The sequence below is a fragment of the Artemia franciscana genome, chromosome 4, assembly GCF_032884065.1.
Source record: "Artemia franciscana chromosome 4, ASM3288406v1, whole genome shotgun sequence".
Classification (NCBI taxonomy): domain Eukaryota; kingdom Metazoa; phylum Arthropoda; class Branchiopoda; order Anostraca; family Artemiidae; genus Artemia; species Artemia franciscana.
This window is the reverse complement of record NC_088866.1, coordinates 3,207,676-3,229,857: the sequence shown is the minus strand read 5'-3', so window position 1 is coordinate 3,229,857 and position 22,182 is coordinate 3,207,676. Positions and strand designations below refer to the sequence as shown.

At 35.5% G+C, this 22,182-nt stretch overlaps 1 protein-coding gene across 1 annotated transcript in view; it reads left to right on the top strand.

Annotated features, from left to right (window-relative positions):
- Positions 1-3,614: 3,614 nt before the first annotated feature.
- The window catches only part of LOC136025621 (proline dehydrogenase 1, mitochondrial-like), a gene marked incomplete in the record, with an annotated part of 51,569 nt that continues 33,001 nt past the window's right edge, over positions 3,615-22,182 (top strand). Inside the window, 2 exon segments of the mRNA XM_065701614.1 lie at positions 3,615-3,934; positions 9,301-9,509. Of these exon segments, the coding sequence (XP_065557686.1) occupies positions 3,665-3,934; positions 9,301-9,509 (479 nt within the window).

Sequence of the window (22,182 nt, the reverse complement as noted above, 5' to 3'; positions counted from 1 at the left end):
TGTGCTAGGCATTGCCCAAAATATATGCCTATGAAAAAACAAATGAAAAACAACCAAATAACTCTAAAACTAGCTTATCCTACCTTGGTTTTGGCCCTTGTGTATTCATGTTAATCTAAATGATAATACCTATCCATATTCTTTATTAATACTGAATAATTATTAAAAGTTTTTATACTGCATCATATTGTCTCTATGAATGCAAATGAAACCTAAATAAAATTCAAGGAAATGAATGCAAATTAAAAGCACCTGAGAATACAAAATCTGAGAATATGTGCAACAAGCTTCAAAGCTTACCATATTTGGTATAAAAAATATACAAATATAAAGTTAAGAAGCTGATTAACCAGAAATCTAGAACTTCGAAACGGTATATGAAGAAGAGGAACCAGGAGACCCTGTCATTTTATAAGGCAGTACGGAATCGTGTAACAGATTCTGTAAAAAAACTGAAATCTGCCTACGAAGAAAATTTGGCTTCTGAGATCAAGTTAAACCCAAAATGTTTTAGGAGAAATGTCTCTTCTAAAAACCCAAATCATTATACTATTCCTGACCTTGTTGACCACAGTGTATTACACTCATCTCCAATAGATAAGGCTGACATTCTAAATGCACAATTTGCTTCTGCCTTTACCCAAAATTCAGATTACCTTCCCATAAGCATCACCTCTGCAGTTGTTAAGGTGCTTGAGAGATTTGTTAATAAAGCTCTAATTGAACATCTTGAGGTCAATAATATCCTTTCCACATCACAACATGGTTTCAGATCTGGTAGATCTGTGGACACCAACCTTATCCAAACATATGAATTAGTGACTACACTGCTTGATGAGGGTTTTCCTGTCAACATGATTCTTCTTGATCTGTCCAAAGCATTTGACAAAGTTTGTCATGAATTCCTCATAATCAAATTGAGGGCTGCAGGTGTCAACGAAGGTGTTGTACAGTGGATTATGGGCTTCTTTTCTGAAAGATCACAGAGTGTCAGAGTTTTTGATTTGCAAAGAACTCCTCATTTCTCTTCTCCCACAACTGTATTAAGTGGTGTGCCCCAGGGCACTATTCTTGGACCAACACTTTTCAACTTCTATGTTAACAAATTACCCACCCTTCTTTCAAATCTTATTACCCTGACCAAAACTAGCTGGAAAAGCGGCTACTCCCTCTGACCAGCAATCAATTCAAACAGATCTTGATAATCTAGAAAGATGGGCTAACGTGTGGCTTCTGACTTTCAATGTTGACAAATGCCATGTAATTCATTTTGGCAAAATAACAAGCATCATAAGTATTTCCTTCAAGACAACTTCCTTTCTGCTGTTTCCAATGAAAGAGATCTTGGGGTTATTGTAGATCACCAATTAAAGTTTAGCAGCCATGCTAAGTCTGTTTCATCTTCTGCAAATAAAACCCTCAGTATCATAAAAAGAACCATCTCCAGCCAACACCCTAGAGTTCTTATGAAGTTATATAAGGTGCTTGTATGTCCACGCCTGGAGGTTGGAATGTCATTGGCAGCCCCTTTCTTCAAAAAAGATAGGAAGTTGCTTGAGGATGTCCAGCATTGTGCCACTAAGATGGTTACCAACATGAATAAATTTCCATACAAAGAAAGACTACGTTGTTAGAAGCTGCCAATGCTGACATACCAACGGAAAAGGGGTGACATTATTCTAACCAAAAAAATCCTCTCTAAAAATATCCTTCCCAGTCTCTTTGCACAGCCCTTGCATTCTGGTACTAGAGGACATTCTTTGAAGCTCTCTAGGCAACATTCCACAAGTAGACATAGAAGCCACGTCTTCAGCCAAAGAATCATCAATATGTGGAACCAGCTCTCTGAAGAAACAGTTTCTGCTACTTCAATTGACATGATCAAGTCCCACCTTGATAGGGAATGGCTCTGCCAGGAGTTCCTTTACAATTGGGAAGCTGCAGAGTCCTCCACAAGAGTCTAATCTAACAGCCACAATCTACACCAAAAGAATTCTTTTTTTTTCTCATGGAGCATCACAAGGATGGATAATCCTTATATTGCTCCAAGCTATGATTTAAGGTAATTTTAAGGTAAATAAAAAAAAATATACAAATAAAATATAATTTAATAAAATCTATTAGTATTAAATAAAATACCCAAAATCAAATATAAGAATCAAAATGAAATTAAATAAATATATAAAGTTATTAATAAAATATACAAAATCTACCAGAAATCCACTTTCAAAAATTAGGGACACACCAAACTCAATAACATAGAAAACCACAATCAACCAAAAATTTTGCTAAGTATTTCAAGATAATTCTTCTGGTATTTATTTAAAAGTTCACATAATGAAAACTATTTTTTTTTTAATTTTCAAGTTAATTTATTTGCAGAGAAACATCTTAAAACCAATTTTTGGCTTAACATTTTATATCTATTTTTAAAATCAATATAACTACTAAAAATCCTTGCATATGTAAGTAGGCCTAACTGTGAATAAAATAGAAGAAACTGTGAGTAAGTAAATGCGAGTAAAAAAGAAGAAACAAGCAGGCATAGTAACTTGACAATAACCTCCTATAGTTTTTGACACTGGATACCTTTTTAATAATGTTATTCACAAAACCCAACCACTTTATAAGATAGCAAAAATCCCCTTAACTCAAATATTATCTTAATTTTCTGTAAATAGCACATCTTTTACAGACTACAGGAGAAGTTTACAGACTTAAAAGATAGTTCAATAGAAAAATAAATATATTTAATGAAAAAATATCCAGCACTTTTGTTAGGTTGGAAACTTTTTCAACCGCCTTCAGGATAAGCTTACGTAAAAGAACTTGGGGTAATTGCCTACCATAATAAATCCAATGGCTGATAGGAACTTCCTGTTATTAAAACTTTTGCTTTTGCTGCATTTGAGAGGTCTGGCTTTGATTGTCTCAAATAACATTTTGCACTTTCAATTGTTTCTTCACGATATTTACCTGATACACACAAAAGGTACACAAACCTTGAGAAAGCTAAGCTATTAAATTCTTGGAACCTTAAAACACTTTTAGAAAAAGAAAGCTTAGCTTCTAGTTCAGTTTTAACAGTTTTCTCTGAGTTTAGCAGTTTCAAATGGTATATTCTGTCAGATACTGGAAACGGAAAATAGCACGTATTAAACTGAACATAATGTTGAGATACAGTAAATCTGGCAAGTTGACATTTTTCAGTGCTTGCAATGATTCTAAGTGAGAATGCTGCCTTCATTCTGAGTGAACTGAGACAAAATTTAAAAACATGATTCAGATTTCAAAACCAATACTCTTCTTTTTTTAAAGCTAGTATCTATATATTGAGCTAACTGCTCAGCAAAGCTCAATATTCATTTATGCACGTAAACTGCGTTCTTTTAGTTTAAATTGTTTCGCCAAATTTTGTTAAAGTAATAACTAATCTGGCACAAAACAAATCCAAAGTTTTACAAATAAAAACTATAACTGAAAAACACACAAATTATTTTTACTAAAAATGGTCCTAAAACTAAATTGATCTTAAAACTAGGTTCGCACTGATTCACTTGTAATTTAAAACAGTTTAAGGCTTTTATTTTTATTACAACACACGAACCGTTTTTGTCGTCTCTGCAAATTATAGATACAAAATTCTAATAATTCAAATTGCACAATGGCGCTGAGAGGCTCAGTGAAAAATTCCCTTAAATTTAGAGCTATTAATGGTGCTTGTCGCTTCAGAAGCTCACAAGCAGCTTCCTTTGCCTGCGAAACACATAATGTTATTGATGAGCCTGAGTCAAAGAAATCATACAGTCAACTTGACACATCTTTTACTGACACTGTTGCGGCATACAAGAGCAAGAGCTTTAGTGAACTTTTGCGCTCATATCTCGTCTTTTCACTATGTTCTTCAAGTACACTTGTGGAAAACAACATGAAAGTTTGTATATTTTCTGTTATTTAAATTTAGATAATATGCTAGTAGGCCTAGGCTATAGGCAAGAAAAGGAAAGACAATTTCTTTCTTGGCAAAATTCTGGTGTTTTCAAAGAACTTACTTCTTAATGGGACTATACAGAAAATTGTTGGTAGCCCAGTACATTTTGAATTGTTTCCACTGTAACCATTCAAACTTATCACCAGCAATAGCAATCTAAGGCAATCCCCCCCCCCCATATGCAAATAAATAGCTCAAATTATATATTGTAAACTGAATGGTATTTTTATCTTTCAGGCACATAGGATCATGTATCATGACTGTGCAATGGCTCTGAATCAGTTAAATCTTAAGTCTATGCAAAATTGATATGATTCCTGCTCTGTAATATATATTTACTATCAAGAAAATTTCTAGAAATCAGCTAAAATATAAACTCATTTAAATGTATGAATTTTATTCTTCTAGGACACAAAATTTTAGTTTCTATATTAAAATCTTACATGAAAGATAAAAATACAATTCTGTACCCCTTTCAATGCTTCTCAAATATAGGCTACTAAGTGATATTATTACAAATTATATTACCTTAAAATTACCTTAAATCGCATTTGCCAGCGAGATAAGGTGGTAGATCCTCCTGTAGTTCTCGCTGGTGGTGAGTGATGTAATTATGTTGGCTTAGCTTCCCAGTCCAGCCTCCACTCGGCCCTCTCCCAGTCCCTGTCGACTCCAGCCTTGAAGGAGTGGGGTGTCTCAGCTTGGATGGTAGACTCGGATAGGCTATTCCAGAGGGGGACCACCCGAATGGAAAAGAAACCACGTCGTTCCCTTCTCCGACATCCAGGCAGGTGAAGCTTAAGACTGTGACCTCTTGAATTGTTAGCCAAAGAGGGGGTGAAGATCTGGTTCAGGTGACCGGATTTGAAAATTTTGCGTGCCATGATCACATCTCCTCTATATCTTCGATAGGTGAGGGTTGGAAGTCTCAAAGATCCTAGGCGATCCTGGTAAGGGACATTATATATCCTCCCCCCTTCCTTACTGCCTGGCTGTAACTCTAGGGTAGTTGGTAAAGTACTAACTAATATAATTATGGTAAAATTCTAGTTAATTGACTTCTTGCTATCTCAGAAAGAGTTTATGTTAGGAAAATGAAACTATCAGGGATGAATCTACAGACTAAAGTGTGTCCAGGGAAGGTATTTTGAAGCAACTACCTCCACTCCTTCTTCCTCTAGAATTATGTTCTGTAAATTTGTGCATATGATTTCTTTATATTTCTTTTCAGTTGAATTTAATATGCAAATTTTCAGGACCATTCTGCTCATCAGTGTTACCCAGCACAAGTAATCTTAATACTCCATCCTCCTCTTTAAAGTTAGTTCTTTATGGCATTTGGTATTAACCAAGTGACATATAACGATTGCTAATTCTGTCAGTCTGTCTGGGTTTTGCTACTTCAGGCACTTCCAGGCAAGCTAGGACAATGAAACTTGGTGTGTGTATCAGGGACCAGACCAGATTAAATTAGAAATAGTCGTTTTCCTAATTTGACCATCTGGGGGGAGTGGGGGGCCAGTCAATTTAGAAAAAAAAGATAAAATGAAGTATTTTTAACTTATGAATGGGTGATGGGATTTTAATGAAATTTGATGTTTGGAACAATATCATGTCTCAGAGCTCTTAGTTTAAATCCTAACCAGATCTGGTGACATTAGGGGGAGTTGGAGGGGGACCTAAAATCTTTGAAAATGCTTAGAGCAGAGGGATTGGGATGAAACTTAGTGGGAAAAATAAGTAGAAGTTCTAGACATGTTATTGACATAACCAGAAAAGATCTGCTCTGTTTGGTGGAGTTGGGGGGGGGGGGTAATTCTGAAAAATTAGAAAAAATGAGGTATTTTTAACTTACAAATTAATAATCAAATCTTAATGAAATTTGAAGTTTGGAAGGATATCATATCTCAGAGCTCTTATATTAAATTTCAACCTTATCTTGTGAAGGGGATATTGGAGGGGGATGAAACCTTAGCTCTTGGAAAATGCATAGAGTAGAGGGATTGGGATGAAACCTGGTGGGAAAAATAAGCACAAGTCCTAGATACAGGATTGACATAACTGGAATGGGTCTGCTCATTTTTTTTGGGGGGGGGGGGGTTAATTCTAATAAATTAGAAAAAATGAGGTATTTTTAACTTGCAAAAGAGTGATCATATCTTAATGAAATTTCATAATTAGAAGGATCTTGGAACTCAGATCTCTTATTTTTATCCTGACCAGGTCCAGTGTTATTAGGGGGGGGGGGACCAAAAATCTTGGAAAATGCATAAAGCAGAGAGATCAGGATGAAACTTGGTGGAGAGAATAAACACAAGTTCCTGGGGAAGCTGGAATTCTTGGAAAATGTGAAATCAAGGTATCTTACAAATGGGTGATCAAATTTCAATGAAACTTGATATATAGAAGAAGCTTATGTCTCAGATGCTCCATTTTCAATTGGAAATGGATCCAGGACATAGAGGGTTGGATGGGGGAAACAGAAATCTTGAAAACTGGAAATCTTGGAAAATGCTTAGAGTGGAGATATTGGGATGAAACTTGATGGGAAGAATAAGCACAAGTTATTGATACAAGATTGATGTAATTGGTACAGATCTGTTCTCTTTGGGGGAGCTGGGGGTTGTTAGTTTGGAAAAGTTAGAGAAATTGAGGTATTTTTAACTTAAGAATTTGTGACCAAGTCTTAATGAAATTTGATATTTAGAAGGAGCTCTTGTTTCAAATCCCAATCAGATCTCTTGACATTGGGGGGAGCTGGAGAGGGAAACCAGAAATTTTGCAAAATGCTTATAAATGTTGTAAATATGTGACTGATGTAACCAAACTGGATCTGCTCTCTTTGGGGGAGTTAGATGGTGGGGCTCAGTGCTTTGGTGAGTTTGGTGCTTCTGGATGTGCTAGGACAATGAAAATTGGTAGGTGTGTCAGGGAGCTGTACAAATTGACTTGATAATGTTGTTTCTCCTGATTTAAACATCTGGGAGGCTGAAGGGAGAGGAAAAATTAGAAAAATTAAGGTATCTTTAACTTGCAAGTGGGTGATTGGATCTTAATGAATTTTGATATTTAGAAGGACCTTGTGACTCAGAGTTTTTATTTTAAATCCTGACCAGCATTAAGCCTCTGATTCTCCTTTTAAAGCAATCTGTTGATTCTTAGAACTTTGCTAGAGCTCATACCATATGAGCTCTTGGCTCTTCCAACCTTGTCACAAGTACCATATGAGCTCTTATCTCTTGTTAAAGTGGCAAGTGACTAAACATAGTCACCTTTAAGCAATACTGACTGTAGTGGCTCTCCCAGATAAAGTACAGCTTGCCCCCTCCCTCTCTCCTTGAATTGCCCTGGAAAGTCTTACTACTAGAAAATCATGTTCCACTGTAATTAAAAATTTTAAGAAAGATTTTGGATGAATCCCATAAAAATTACCATCCTGTCACAAAATTGGTATTCAAAATACTGTATTTTCATCATTAATTGCCAATATTGAGTTAAAATAAAAAATAAATATCTTGTACTGTTCATAAGCTAATCAGCTTTGGATTTCCTAATGCCTGGCCTGTGTTGTGGAATAAAATTATTCAATTGTAAATTTCATGTTGAGCAATAGCAATATGGTCATTTTATGAATTCCACTGTACTCAGTAAAAATTTCATTGGATTTTTTGTACTTTTATTGTACCCTACTTGCTGCAAATTTTTTTACAAGACAAATTTATGTTGTCCAGCTTAAATATCAGCTGGCTTGTGAAAAACAAAGCTATTGCCACTATGAAAATTGTAAAAACAATTAATTAGAAGCAGACCAAAAATCATCTGCCAGTTTTGACTAAAGCCAATGTAAGAAAAGCTATTTGCCCAATGAATATGGAAGAAAAGAATTTTCAGAGCACAGGGCTGGTAGGTTTTAAATTGGCAGATTTATTTGACATACATGGTTTTCAATTGACTGATTTGTTTGGCATTTCATGTTTTTTTATGGTTAGCTACTGGTGCACCACCTTATATGGAAAAGTTTCCTGATTTGCTTGTTATTTTTTTTTCTTCAAATTAAGATAAATTGACTTTTTTTTAAACTGTTTGTGAAAAATAAGAGCAAAAATAATTGCAAACCAGGACAGTCAGCAAGGTTTTGTATATAGCCTAATAGCCTACTGTTGCTTAGAAGAGGATTGGAAAATAGAAAATGTAAATAGCCTATAACTTACAAGAGGATTGAAAACTAGAAAATGTAAAACAGTCTAGATACAGTAATTAGATGATAAAATAAAAAAGGTATGCATGGGGGGAGAGGAGGTAGTTCTTGGAAGACATGAAGAAAGATTTTGAAAGGACAGTTTAGATTAAACACTGGCTGGGGTAGAATATCCAAAATCCATTTTGGATAGAAAGGTGGCTTAAGTTAATCAAATTATAAGTATAAAATCTGTATTGAGTTCGGAATCCAATTAATTGGCCATGTCAGTGATCATACATAGTTTCTGAAGCTGCAGTCAACACTAAAAGCCTTTTGATGAAAAACTGTCTTCAAATCCCTTAAAAGAAGATACATTATAAAGGTGTAATTGGATTCTGCACTTGACATATTTAACACATATTATCTTACAGATATTTATGCATCTAAGATCATACCTATACCTTCAGGGACACAGTGGGAGGAAGAATTTCTCCTGAGATTTGTGCTAAAAAAAAATGCTACCTGTGTTTTTTGTCCAAAATGTTTTTTTTTTGTTAAATTATCCAAAAAAAGTAGCCTGTTACTTTTCCATAAAGTTGGGATCAGCATGCACCTATATGATGGTAGCACAGCCTGATTCTTGTAAATTACATTGTTCAAGCCCCTATAAATTTGTTTAAGGAAAAATGGGCTTATGGCATCTTATTATGGATATGTGGAATTTGAGTTACAAAGTGGATATGTGGCTCTTCTATTGCCACTCAATCCTCTGTTGCCTAATTTAATTTTTTTTTTTTTTTGAGAAAGAAGTAAAGATTGTGTGTAGGAAAGGGATGATTTTGCTACAAAAGTATCATGATTTTTCTTAATAATTCAAAATTTGATGTCTTATGGGAAAGGGGAGGGTCTGAAAACCCCTTATTCTCCCTTTGAGCTTGCTAGAATTTTTCAGTAATGGTGATGTCTTTACAACCTTCTGGGAAATGGGGGGTGGGGTTGTCTCACTATCCTCTAATATGCAAGTATATTTTTTTAGGGTTTGTATAAAAATGAGCCATGTAAAAAATATTATATTTGAATTAATTTGAAGATAGACTTTTTAATCCTCTGTTATATTCTTTTATTTTAGCTGATGAAGTTGGGCAAAGCAGTTTTGGGAAAGAAGCTATTTGAGAAGTTAATGAGAGCCACTTTTTATGGTCAATTTGTTGCTGGAAAGGATCAAGCAGAAATCAAGCCAGTTATTGACAAGAATTACATGTTTGGTGTTAAATCAATTCTGGATTATTCAGCAGAAGAAGACATTTCCGAAGAGGAAGCAAAGGCCAAAGAAATGGCGTAAGTTAATTTATATCCATATGGCATTTGTGGTATGGATAGGTATGATCTAAACAGGCCGTTAACAGGGGAGTTTATTCAACAAAATTCGAACTTTAAAATGCAAATACATCATAATATTCCCCTGCAAGGTTCTGTGGTTGGGAATTTGGAGAAAGAAAAAAAAGAAGAAATAATGAACAGCTGCCTTCACTGATCATCCACCAAAACTTTCCAATCCTGGCCACCAAACAGGGGCATTTAAAAGGTAACCAGAATAATCTTTTTTCTATAGATTTTCTAATGAAAATAGGTAACATTTTTAATTGACTCAGGCAGCCTCTGGTGCAGTTGGGACCAAAGTATAGTCAAACAGTTTGTGGCAACAAACTGTAAGTAAAGAGTGACGCAGCTGAATAGTAACCAAAACTCTAAAAAATGGAATTTTGATACCAATAAACATTAAAAGAATCAGCTTATTATGCTAATTTCAAATATGTCAGTTCTGTTAAGTTTAGTCTTATCCATCAAAGGCTACAAACCTGGGAGAATTTGCCTGGTTTTCACACAAAAAAGGTAAACACCCTCTTAAAGTAATAGAATCTTAATGCAAATCACACCATCAGATTCCGCATATCAGAGAACCTTACTGTAGAGGTTTCAAGGTCCTATCTGCAAAAATATTGAGTTCTGTATTTTTTTGCCAGAAGAATGATCACAAATGCATGTTTTTTGCTTTTTTTTTCCCAGGGTAATTGTATCAGCCTAGTGTTCTGGAATATCGGTAGAGAACTTATTTGAACGTCTCCTTATCCGTGATTTCAAAGATGGCAAGTTTCAAGCCAATTGAAAAAAAAGTAATTTTGTGAGAAACCTTGCCTCCAAACTCAAATTTTTCTTGGACACCAGGCTTCATTTTGCTTGGGAATCAGGGTTTTAGGTCGTTCAGGAAAATAGTTTATTGGCCATTTTACGGACCCATTTTCTGGCGACCAATTTTTCTTTTTTTGGGGGGGGGCTCCTGGGTTTTCTCCCCTCAAGGTCTTTAGCCAAGACATTAAAAAAAAAACTTCTGGTCTCAGTTTTTTGGCACACTTGCCCCAGCTAAATTATCTAGTGAATGAGACTCACCTTGGTCAATAAACTTCTAGGTGTGAGTTTCAAAGTTTTTGGAAAAAAGTATTTTTTTTGCCCTTTTTTTTCAGTGAACGAATACTTCCTTGTGCTTTGGGGTCTCTTGACCAGGGTCTTAAGAAAATGAGTTTTTGGCCCTTTTTAACGCCCTGTTGGGGGACTGTGTCTGCAAAGTTAATTTTGTTCTATTAGGTTTCCCTTTGACCGAGTGAATTGCAGCTGCAAGTTTCATACTTGTTGTAAACAAAAAGTTTTGAAATCATTTAAGTGCCGTCAACACCCTTTTCTCTCCCAAAAAAAGTTCGTCCCCTTAACCAATGTGATGATTTTAGTAGTTTCAAACCAATCAGGAATAAATCCAAGGGTACCGGCAGAAAATTTTCCAGGAGAGGGGTGGGGTCAGACGCCAAAGTAGCAGTGGCAGTCTAGTGATAGGGAATGCATTTCAAGATATTTTTTCGCAGGAATAAGATTATTTTTAAGTACTTTTTTGAAAAAGCTCTCAAATAAAAGGAGCAATTAATTTGCTTGCTAAATGAAACAAAATACAATAAATTTTGACCAACAAGGATTCCTAGGGATCAATATATTTAATCAATAATTATTAGTTACTGGGAAATGTACAGACGTTTTCAGGGGGATTTTTTTAGTTTATGGGGTAGAGTTGAGCGGGGGGAGGGGGGTTACGTGGGAGTATATTTCCATGGAGTAACTTCTCACGGGGGAAGAGAATTTCAATGAAGGGGGCACAGGATTTTCTAGCATTATTTGAAAAAACAATGAAAAAATAAATATGAAAAGTTTTTTCTACTGAAAGTGAGGAGCAGCATTAAAACTTAAAACGAACAAAAATTATTACGTATATGAGGGGTTTACCTCCTCGTAATACCTCACTCTTTACGCTAAAGTATTTTTAGTAATTTCAACTATTTATTCTATGGCCTTTGTGATTCAGAGGTCATTCTTAAGGAATTGGAACAAAATTTAAGCTTTAGTGCAAAGAGCAAAGTATCCACGAGGGGTGAACCGCCTCATATTCGGAATAAAAACATACGAACATAGAAGTACGTTATGTAAGTTAATTCGTAACTTACGTATATTTCTTACTAATGAAAACGCTCGTAAAAAATTAAAAGTTTTAGTTTGCCTTTTTAAGTAATCAAAAATTGGAGGGCAACTAGGCTATCTTCCTCCTCAATGCCCCGCTCTTTATGTTAAACTTTCTTACTGTTTTAAAAAGTAGAGTTAAGAGAAAGAGTCAAACATTAGTGTAAAGAGTGAGGCATTGAGGAGGAAAAGCCCCTTTAATATACGGAGTAATTTCTGTTCGTTTTAAGTTTTAATGTTGCTCCTTGCTTCATTTAAAAAAACTTGTTTTTTTTTATACTGAAAGAAGGGACTGGAATTGACTCTGTAGCCAGTTGAACGTTATCCTTATCAATCGTAGACATCGTGACAGTTGAAACAGTATCTTATATGATCTAGTTGGTATTATAAAGCCATCCGTAACTTTTCAGGATCAAAATACCATAGATGACACTATTAATTATTACGAAACTGCCTCGTTGTTTTACGTTATCGTTTGTACCCGTTGCGTAAACACTTAATTCTAGGTCACAGTGAGTATGGGTAGGCTACACCAACTAGCAAAAGTTACAAACCCCTCTTCACTGAAGATGATTGTAGCCTAACAGACAATTATTACTTACAAATCCCCTACATGTTTTACCACTGGAACCAACTCGGTCTTACTATCAAATACACCGGATACAAATAATAGGTACACCAAATAGAAAATTTACAAACCTCTCATTGCTGAAGATGATTATGAGCTAACAGTCGACCTTTCCTTGCAAGTCCCCTACATGTCTCACAATTGGTATTGGTCTATCTTTGGTTTCAGTGTGTACCTTACTACTGAAGTTGTCAACCCCTTGAAATTCTCAAACTGGTATATCTCATGAAGGAATATTTGTACTAAAAAACGGAAGACATATACTTTGGTCAGCTCATCACGAGCTATAATACCAAAAGAAGGGACTAAATTGACTTTGCAGCCAGTTGAACTTTATCCTTTTCAATCGTAGACATCATGACAGATCAAGACTTGGAACAATATCTTATATAATCTAGTTGGTATTCTAGAGCTATCCGTAACTTTTCAGGATCATAATACTATAGATGAAACTCTATTAATTATTACGAAACTGACTCATTGTTTCACGTTATCGTTTGTACCCGTTGCGTAAACACTTAATTCTATGTTACAGTGAGTATGGGTTCACCAACTAGCAAAAGTTACACTTAATTCTAGGTTACAGTGAGTATGGGTTCACCAACTAGCAAAAGTTACCCTTAATTCTAGGTTACAGTGAGTATGGGTTCACCAACTAGCAAAAGTTACACTTAATTCTAGGTTACAGTGAGTATGGGTTCACCAACTAGCAAAAGTTACACTTAATTCTAGGTTACAGTGAGTATGGGTTCACCAACTAGCAAAAGTTACACTTAATTCTAGGTTACAATGAGTATGGGTAGGCTACACCAACTAACAAAAGTTACACACCCCTCTTCACTGAAAATGATTGTACCCTAACAGACAATTATTACTTACAAGTACCCTGTATGTCTTACCACTGGAACCAAATTGGTTTTACCATCAAATACGCCGGAAACAAATGATAGGTACATCAACTAGCCAAAGTTGCAAACCCCTTATTGCCGAAGATAATTATGGTCTAACAGCCGACTGTTGCTTACAAGTCCTGTACTTGTCTCACAATTGGTATCGTCCTATTTTTGGTTTCAGTGTTTACCCTACAACTGAAGTTGTCAACCCCTTGAAACTTTCAAACTATTATATCTCATGAAGGAATTTTAGTACCTAAAAATGAATGACATATGCTTTGATCAGCTCATCAAGAGCTATCGATTGTCGTCGAAAAAAAAAATTCTGTCTACCTTAGTTCAAAAGTTGATTTTTTTTTTGCCGTAGGCCAACTTTCTAACATCACCACTTAGAAAGGAGCAAAGGATAAGCTCCAATTTCTTTAGTAATGACAGAACTTTTAAATTTTAAGAGGTACATGTGATAATATTTCTCTACCTCGATCCCAAGTCCGAAAAAAAATGATAAACCCAGCCAAAATCACAAACAGAAATGGGTAGAAGCAATAGATGGCAGCACTTTCGGACCCGTGGGAAAATGCCGCTTTTTTGCTTCTGTCAATTTTTCTATTTATCACTCAAAGAAGATAAATTGGCTATGGGGCTGGGTAACTGCCCCATATATTTAATACTTATAGATTTTAGTCCATCTTCAACTTGAAAGTGGCGCCTGCCTGCTTGCCTGCTAGAACGGAGCTTTCCACTGGAAAGCAAAAACAAGGTTTGATGAAACGAAAGCTTGGCTGCACAACTTCAGATACTCCTCTCTGACATAGGCTATATAACTCCACTTCACTTCGCACACCATAGTCTCTGGCTCGTGGATAAGCAAAAACCATCCTTTTTGGCCCCAGGCAAGAGTTTTGCGGAGCTTTCCAAAATGTAATGCCATAGTCATCAATCCGGCCTGAGGTCCACACTTTCCGTAGAAACTGCACAGGTTAGACCCTCACCAGTTTCCAAGAATAAGCCGAGATCGACGGCATAGGAAAAAAACCCGGGACAACACCAAAGTGTTGCTCTCGCACACAATGAAAAGTTCTAGTGCCCTATTTAAGTAACCAAAATTTTACGCGTGGAGATGTTAAGTAATTACAAAAAAACTAAGATATAAATTCCCAGCATTCAGTTCTGTTGAGCAATGCTGAAGCGTTGTACGGATCTTTTTAACAATAATATGAAAAAAACTTCGTTTTCTTAAAGAGTTAAAGAGGCTGCGTCCCAAAGTCGAACCTTAAAACGTACAGGAATTAGAAGAGGCAGTTGGGGGGCTGCCGCCCCCCAAACCCCCAGCTTTTAAAGACTCTTTTGTACAGGTTTTTTTTTGTGGGGGGACTTCATTGTTACTAATTACTAGTTTCGGCGCAATGGTTCTCCTGTCCTCTTGTGTTTAACATTTTTCGAAGTTATTCCATTATTCATTCATTTCAATTTTTTGTTAATTAAAAGAGGGCCTTTCCGAAGCCAAGAGCGGGGGGTTAGCAAAAAAACAAAAAACCTGTACAAAAGAGTCTTTAAAAGCTGGGGGTTTGGGGGGCGGCAGCCCCCCAACTGCCTCTTCTAATTCCTGTACGTTTTAAGGTTCGACTTTGGGACGCAGCCTCTTTAACTCTTTAAGAAAACGAAGTTTTTTTCATATTATTTCTGTACGTTTTTCTACAATCCATGGTGGATGTAGTTTAATAATTCCTGTACTCCTCGTACAGGAATTAGGAGAGGAACTTGGGTGGCTGCCCCCCCCCCCGCTTTTAAATCATTGTATAAAATAGAAAAAAAATAGATAGAATGACCGAAATGTTTCTTTTGCTCATAAGAAGCTAATATTCTGTTATCTCTCAAATGATAAGCTGTCCAGGTGTTATCAAAATTTTTTTGATGTTGTGAAAAAAAACCGCCCGTAAGGGACTTGAACCCTTGACCCGAGGATTAAAAGTCTCACGCTCTACCAACTGAGCTAATAACTTGCATGTGTGTAAATATAACTTCTCAATAACTTTTAAAAATTTCAAATTAACATGGGCTCTTATGGAGAGAAATCCGTTAATTAAATAGCTAATGAGTGGTTTCTGGAAAACAGGGAAGGAGTTATCGGATCGAGCTGAAATTTCGCGGATAAGCTCCTGGGCCGTAGGGGACCTTAACTTGTGAATTTCAGCCCGATCGGACAACGTTAAAAGAGGGGGGGGTGGAGGGTCGAAACTTTCGAGGGGTTAAGATTTTCCTACGAAACTTTCCAGGAAAATTACTCGGAGAATTCCGCATCGAATGAGTCTTCGTACACCCAGATCCGATGTCGGATGTGACCTGTAGGCGTCTAGAAAAAAAAAGTAAATGAATTTTAAGTGGCTATGCGCGGTTTCTGGAAAACAGGGAAGGAGTTATCCGATCAAGCTGAAATTTCGCGGATAAGCTCCTGGGCCCTAGGGGACCTTAACTTGTGAATTTCAGCCCGATCGGATAACGTTAAAGGAGGGCCGGGGTTGACGGGTCGAAACTTTCGGCCAGATTTTCCCCATGAAGGAAAAGTTGGAGGGGGATGAAATTTTGCAGGTTTCTTAGTTGGAGCTCGGTCTACGAAATGCATCCCTCCCCATCCCTCTGCGACCACTGGAACCGAAGATCGCTTAACATTGTCGTGTGTCGCCTCTTTATAGAGGCACGAGTGTGCCTCCTTGATATCGACAGTTTCTAACTTGGTTATTATATACCAAAATATTTAATGCCGTTAGACTCAGTGTTTGCAAAAATAACACATTATCAAAGTAGTTTGTTCAAAGTAAAACATTAAAACTAAAATTAAGAAAATCAAATAAAAAATTAATTCAATATTTTTAATTTCATGTTGAACACAAAAAACAGTATATTTGACACCTTTATGCTTCATAACTGTAAAAAATTTAATCTTTTCAAAGTGACAACTAATTATATACAATCACTCCACGAAAAACAATGAAATTAAAACACAAAAAAAATGTATCTGTTGAGGAGCTAAAAACAGAAATTCCCAGCATTTCGTTCAGGGGAACATTTCTGATTCATATATCGTTCTCTTGCAATGCAAGCAAAAGTTGACGGTATATTTTACCGAAATTACCCCTACTAATTACTAATAGGCAAATAATTATTATGATCACCATAAAATGCTGATTCTTTGATTTAAGGTTATCAGTAGTTAGGCTCTTTTACTTTCGTTATTGACAAGGATCGTCATTTACTTACCATTCATTATTATGAAGAATTTGATTATATATTTTTTTGTTACTCGACTCAAATCATATAGAAAAAATGTTTCTGGAAAACTGGAAAGGGGTCACTCAGTCAAAAATTAGAACATATATTTTTCCTTATTAAGGGTCAAAATCTATTGACAGGCAGTCAACAATGGGACAACGCACATTTTTTTCCATGGTTTTTCCCTATTCTGCTCTCTTTGCTTTGATTCCCTTATAATTACTTTACAGTCTCAAATTTACTGGGGGGACATGGCCCCCTTGCCAGAGCCCATGAATAAATTCTTGACAATTTTCTGGCCCCTTTAATGAGAAAAAAAAGTTGGTCCTTTTTTGGGTCATACTTTCGGGTGAACCAAATTTTCGTTTCAGTTGTTTCTTGAACATTGGGTTCCCTTTATCCCAAGAAATTAAGGATGTGAGTTTTCATCCAGTAGAAAAAATGCAGATAACTTCGAAGACCACACTGCCTTTCCATGACGAAAGTAAAACAGTTCAAAATAGGGATGATACCTTTTTATTGACAGCGAATAGATATAAAATTATTTAACTGGATATTTCGAACACATATACAGTGTTCATCATCAGCAGTAAAACTCTGTATATGTGTTCGAAATATCCAGTTAAATGATTTTATATCTATTCACTGTCAATAAAAAGGTATCATCCCTATTTTGAACTGTTTTTTTTTTCGTAGAAAAAATGGCACTTTTTGAGGCAATGCCTTCAGGCTGAAATGCTTCAGACAATGCTTCAGGGGAGGGTTAATTCTAAAAAACAGAAAAAATGAGGTATTTTTAACTTACGAAAGAGTGATCGTATCTTAATGAAATGTCATATTTAGAGGGACCTCGAAACTCAGATCTCTTATTTTAAATCCCGACCGGATCCGGTGTCATTAGGGGGGCCAGAAATATTGGAAAACGCTTAAAGCGGAGAGATCAGGATGAAATTTGGTGGAAACAATAAGCACAAGTCCAAGATAGGTGACTGACATAACCGGACCGGATCTGCTCTCTTTGGTGGAATTGGGGGGGGGGGGGTAACTCGGAAAAATTAGAAAAAAGGAGGTATTTGTAACTTACGAACGGGTGATCAGATCTTAATGAAATTTGATATCTAGAAGGATTTTGTGCTTTAGAACTCTCATTTTAAATCCTGACCAGATCCGGTGACATTGATGGGAGTTGGAGGGGGAAACCGAAATTCTTCGAGAAATCGAAAACGTGAAAATCGAGGTATCTTACGAGTGGGTGATCGGATCTTAATGAATTTTGATATTTAGAAGGAACTCGTGATTCAGAGCTCTTATTTTAAATCCCGACCGGTATTAAGCCTCTGATTTTCCTTTTAAAGCAATCTATCGATTCTTAGAATTTTGCTAGAGCTCATACCATATGAGTTCTTGGCTCTTCCAACCTCGTCACAAGTGCCATATGAGCTCTTAGCTCTTGTTTAGAATCTACCCTCCCACCTCTGTCTTCGCTGAAATTTAGCTGTTTTCATCTATAAGGTGGCATTCTCTTATATTCGTCTTTCGTATACAAATTGAGGGTATTCCAATTCCCCGCCCCTTGAGATTAGCACCTGGAAATACTTGAAATCGGCAGCCTAAAATATTCTTCCAAATTTAATCTTACTCCCTATCCCTAAGGATCGGGCATGTAGGCAACTGTCTTTCTTAATATTGGAAAATAACTTTTTTTTTCTCTTTTTTTTACGGTCACGGAAAGGGATTAGCCTAGATGTTGCTTTAGCTGACGCTACAGAACATTATAATGCAAGATAAGGCTCTTTCATTTTTTGTCAGAAATATTGCTTGGTGTTTCCTAAGAATTTAGCTTCTATACTCAGGTCACGATCGAAGTCCAGAGTTTTCCTTGGCCAAATGTATTCGAAGTCTTTGCCAAGTTATTGAGCAAGAATGTCTTTTGCTGTCATATGATCCTCTTTCTTTTTTCTTTTTCTTTTTTAGCTTATGTAAGAAGATTCTAATATGTACATACATCGTCAAATTGCCAAGGACAGTGAAAATGAATTCTGATTAAATAAACTGGTTAAGCGAAAACTTATATAACCATAATATTTCTTTAGCAATTCGTAAAAATCGAAGGAGGGATTAATTTAATGAAAAAGACCTCCATATGCAAATGGTCGTATTAACGGGTGCTAAAATTCAAGAAAAAGAAACGCTCAAGAAAAAACGCTGTGAAAATCGGCAGAAAATGAGCTAAAAACACAAGGATATAGACAGCTTAAATGGTGTAGGTTTCCTTTGAAGGTACAGTCGTTTTAGGAATCAACAGATTGTTAATATTTGAATTATTACAGTCAAAAAGCGTCGTCAATTGACTAATTAGTTTAGCTTGTTTAATTCTACTATTCAGTCTGGCAATGCTAACGAAAAAGCAATACTGCCCTAAAAACTTCATACTTTGAAACAACTTAAAGAAAAATCTTAAGAAATTGCGTTTTTCAGGTATGAACAGACCCAAGGTGGGTCCAGGGGGCAATTTTTTATGTTGTTGGTACTTTTATGTCAAAATAAACTTTAGGCTATATAAAAATTTAGAATTTTTTTTTTCAGGAAACGATCGGTAACGCCAATTTTCTATTTTACAATTGATCTCGTGTCCGTAAAAATAAGACTATCAATTTTTTTTTTCGTCTTTGTAGTTTGATCAATATTTTATCGATGATTTTTTAGTGCGTTATTTTCTCTTCTTTGTGTACATTCTATTTCATAGAAAACAGGTATTAGTCATGTAGCATACTAAGTCGCTTAGGTAGTATATCACGTCTTACTCAATTGCTTCAGAAATTCCTCATTATCTTCTTATATTTCGTATGCATGTCTTCCGGGATGGAGTTTTTTTTTTTTTTTGTTTTTTTTTGTTTCTTTCTTTACTGTGTATTTTCAAAAAAAAAAAATATTTCTACCCATTGTTTCTTTAATCCACGGATGGTCTTTTTTCGATTCAATTTAACTGAATTGTTCCTACTTTTTTAATGGCTTTCTTTTTGCTCAAGGAAGTAATGAATTATAATTATATTCCTTCTTATTGTATGAGTTATTATCTAATCCAAAAGATCACAATTTTGTGAAGCCAAAATTTATGTCTTGTTACCCTAAACTGGCAACATAGCTGGATCAATTGACCCAGTTTGTTTTCCAATATTTAGGCTCCAGTATTACCAGTAATTTTTTCAGTGTTTAGTAATAAGATTATTACTTTTTCTTTTTTTAAAATTCTACATATAAATAAAATTAAAATATAACACGAAATAGATCCAAATAAAATTAAAAAAAAAATTCAAGAAATAGCTTTGTAACGCCAATCCTAACCCTCTTTTCTCCGTGGGGGATAGTAACAAAAAAATAGTTAACGATTGGAGCGAGAAGTGCTCAGAAATTTAATAAAATTTAGGAGATTAAAGACCCCTCCTCCTGCGTACGACCCTATTTGTTTCTGCAGCTGAATTGTAGCAAAAGCTTTTAAACGTTTTTTTTTCTTTTTTTTCTTTTTTTTTAATGATATTATAACCCATCATTTCTGTTATTCATTAAATAATTTTTTTTTTAATTGAAAGTAAGGAGCGACATTAAAACTTAAAACAAACAGAAATTACTCCGTATATGAAATGGGCTGTTCCCTCCTCAACGCCCCGCTCTTTGCGCTAAAGTTTGACTCTTTCTCTCAACTCTACTTTCTACAACAGTAAAACATTTTAGCGTAAAGAGCGAGGCGTTGAGGAGGGAACAGCCCCTTTCATATACGGAGTAATTTCTGTTGGTTTTAAGTTTTAATATCGCTCCTTACTTTCAGTTTAAAAAGTAGTGTTTTTTTATTTAATTTCTGAACGCTTTTGAATTAATGCATGTTTTGATTTTTTGATAGCACATAAATAATTAAAACGAAATTTACACATTAATTTATTTTTTGGCTAAATGGCTTTCTCATAGTTTTGATCGGACGATTTTGATAAAAAGGAGCGCGGGAGTAGGCCTAGTTACCCTCCCATTTTTTGGCTACTTAAAAAGGCAACTAGAACTTTTAATTTTACCAAAATATCTATTAATAAAAATTTACGTAACGAACTTCTAAATCCGTATGTTTTTATTACATATATGAGGGGGTCCGCCCTCTCGTCAATACCTCGCTCTTTACAGTAAAGCTTAAATTTTGTCCCAATTCCTTAAGAATGACCCCTGAATCACAAAGGCCATAGAATAAATAGTTGAAATTAATAAAATTACTTTAGGGTAAAGAGTGAACCCTTTATACTAGATACTACTAGAGGTGAACCCCTTATACGAGATTGCTTTATACTAGAGGTATAATTATTACGCCTCATGTGCGTAATAATTTCTGTTCGTTTTAAGTTTTAATGCTGCTCCTTACTTTCAGTAAAAGAAACTTTTTGATATTTTTTTAATTACTCTTTAAAAAAATGGTACGCTGAATTTGAGGGTATGATTTTTGTTAGGATTTCTATGACTTTTAAGAAGTGTTTCCCTCTATTTTCTAAAATTAGGCAAATTTTCTGAGGCTCGTAACTTTTGATGGGTAAGATTAAACTTGATGAAATTTATATATTCAAAATTAGCATTAAAATGCGATTTTTTTAGGTAACTATTGATATCAAAATTCCGTTTTTTTAGAGTTTCGGTTATTATTAAGCCAAGTCGCCAAGTGGCTCTTGGCGACTCTCGTCGCCAAGTCGCCAATCTGGTGCGTAGCTTTTCTTACTATTTTTTAATGGCTTTTTTTTATTTGCGCAAGTGAACTCACTTAAAAATCACTTTAAGAAATTTTGTTGAGGGAAAAACCTACTAAATGGGCGAGGGACGTCTAGAATGTCAATTTACAAAATAATTTAGTGCTACACCCCCCCGAAAAATGTTTAGTTGCTTTTTTTTGTTGTGAATTTTAAAATTCGAGATTTCTTGTTTTTTTGCTAATTTTAGAATGCTCTAATAATAATAATTTCTTCAGCGGTTCAAAAGGTGTTATGTCACCAATACCGTATTTAAGGGGCTACGTAGTTTGAGCCCCCCCTCACGGCATTTTTCCGACTCGTAAAAATGTAATATAATTTGCTGATGTGCTTTAAAGTTTTTACCCCCTCCCCCACTCCCGAACAAAAAATCTAGATACGTTCTCGTATGTTACCAATTAACTACCCTGAACTAACATTCCCGGATCAGTTGGCCTAATTCATTTTCCAATGTTCTGGTTCTCAAGAAGCTTAGTTTTTCTCTTCTACCGGCGATGATTTGCCACGTGGGTCGGTCTCCAAGAAGAAAATAACAAGGTCACCTTTGAACTCTAGAGAGGAGTATTATCTGTTTAATCCGTTAAAAACGTAAGTGCAAGACATCACTAAGCCTGAAAAAGGAGTGTTCAGGTTGAAATGACCACAAAATTCATCATCGTTGCAGCAGTAGCTGTAACCTAGTAAAGAGCGAACCAAAGCCCATAGTAACTAAAAGTTAGAAAACGTGTTTCGACAAAAACTGCCTAGTGAAAAAATTGCCATCTGACACTGACTCAGGAATGGTAACTTATTTCGGTTGGTCTTAAAATTAAAAGTTTATTGCGAAAACAAATGTATGGTTATTTCGAAAAAAACCTGAAACTCTTCGGAAAATAGCGTCAGAT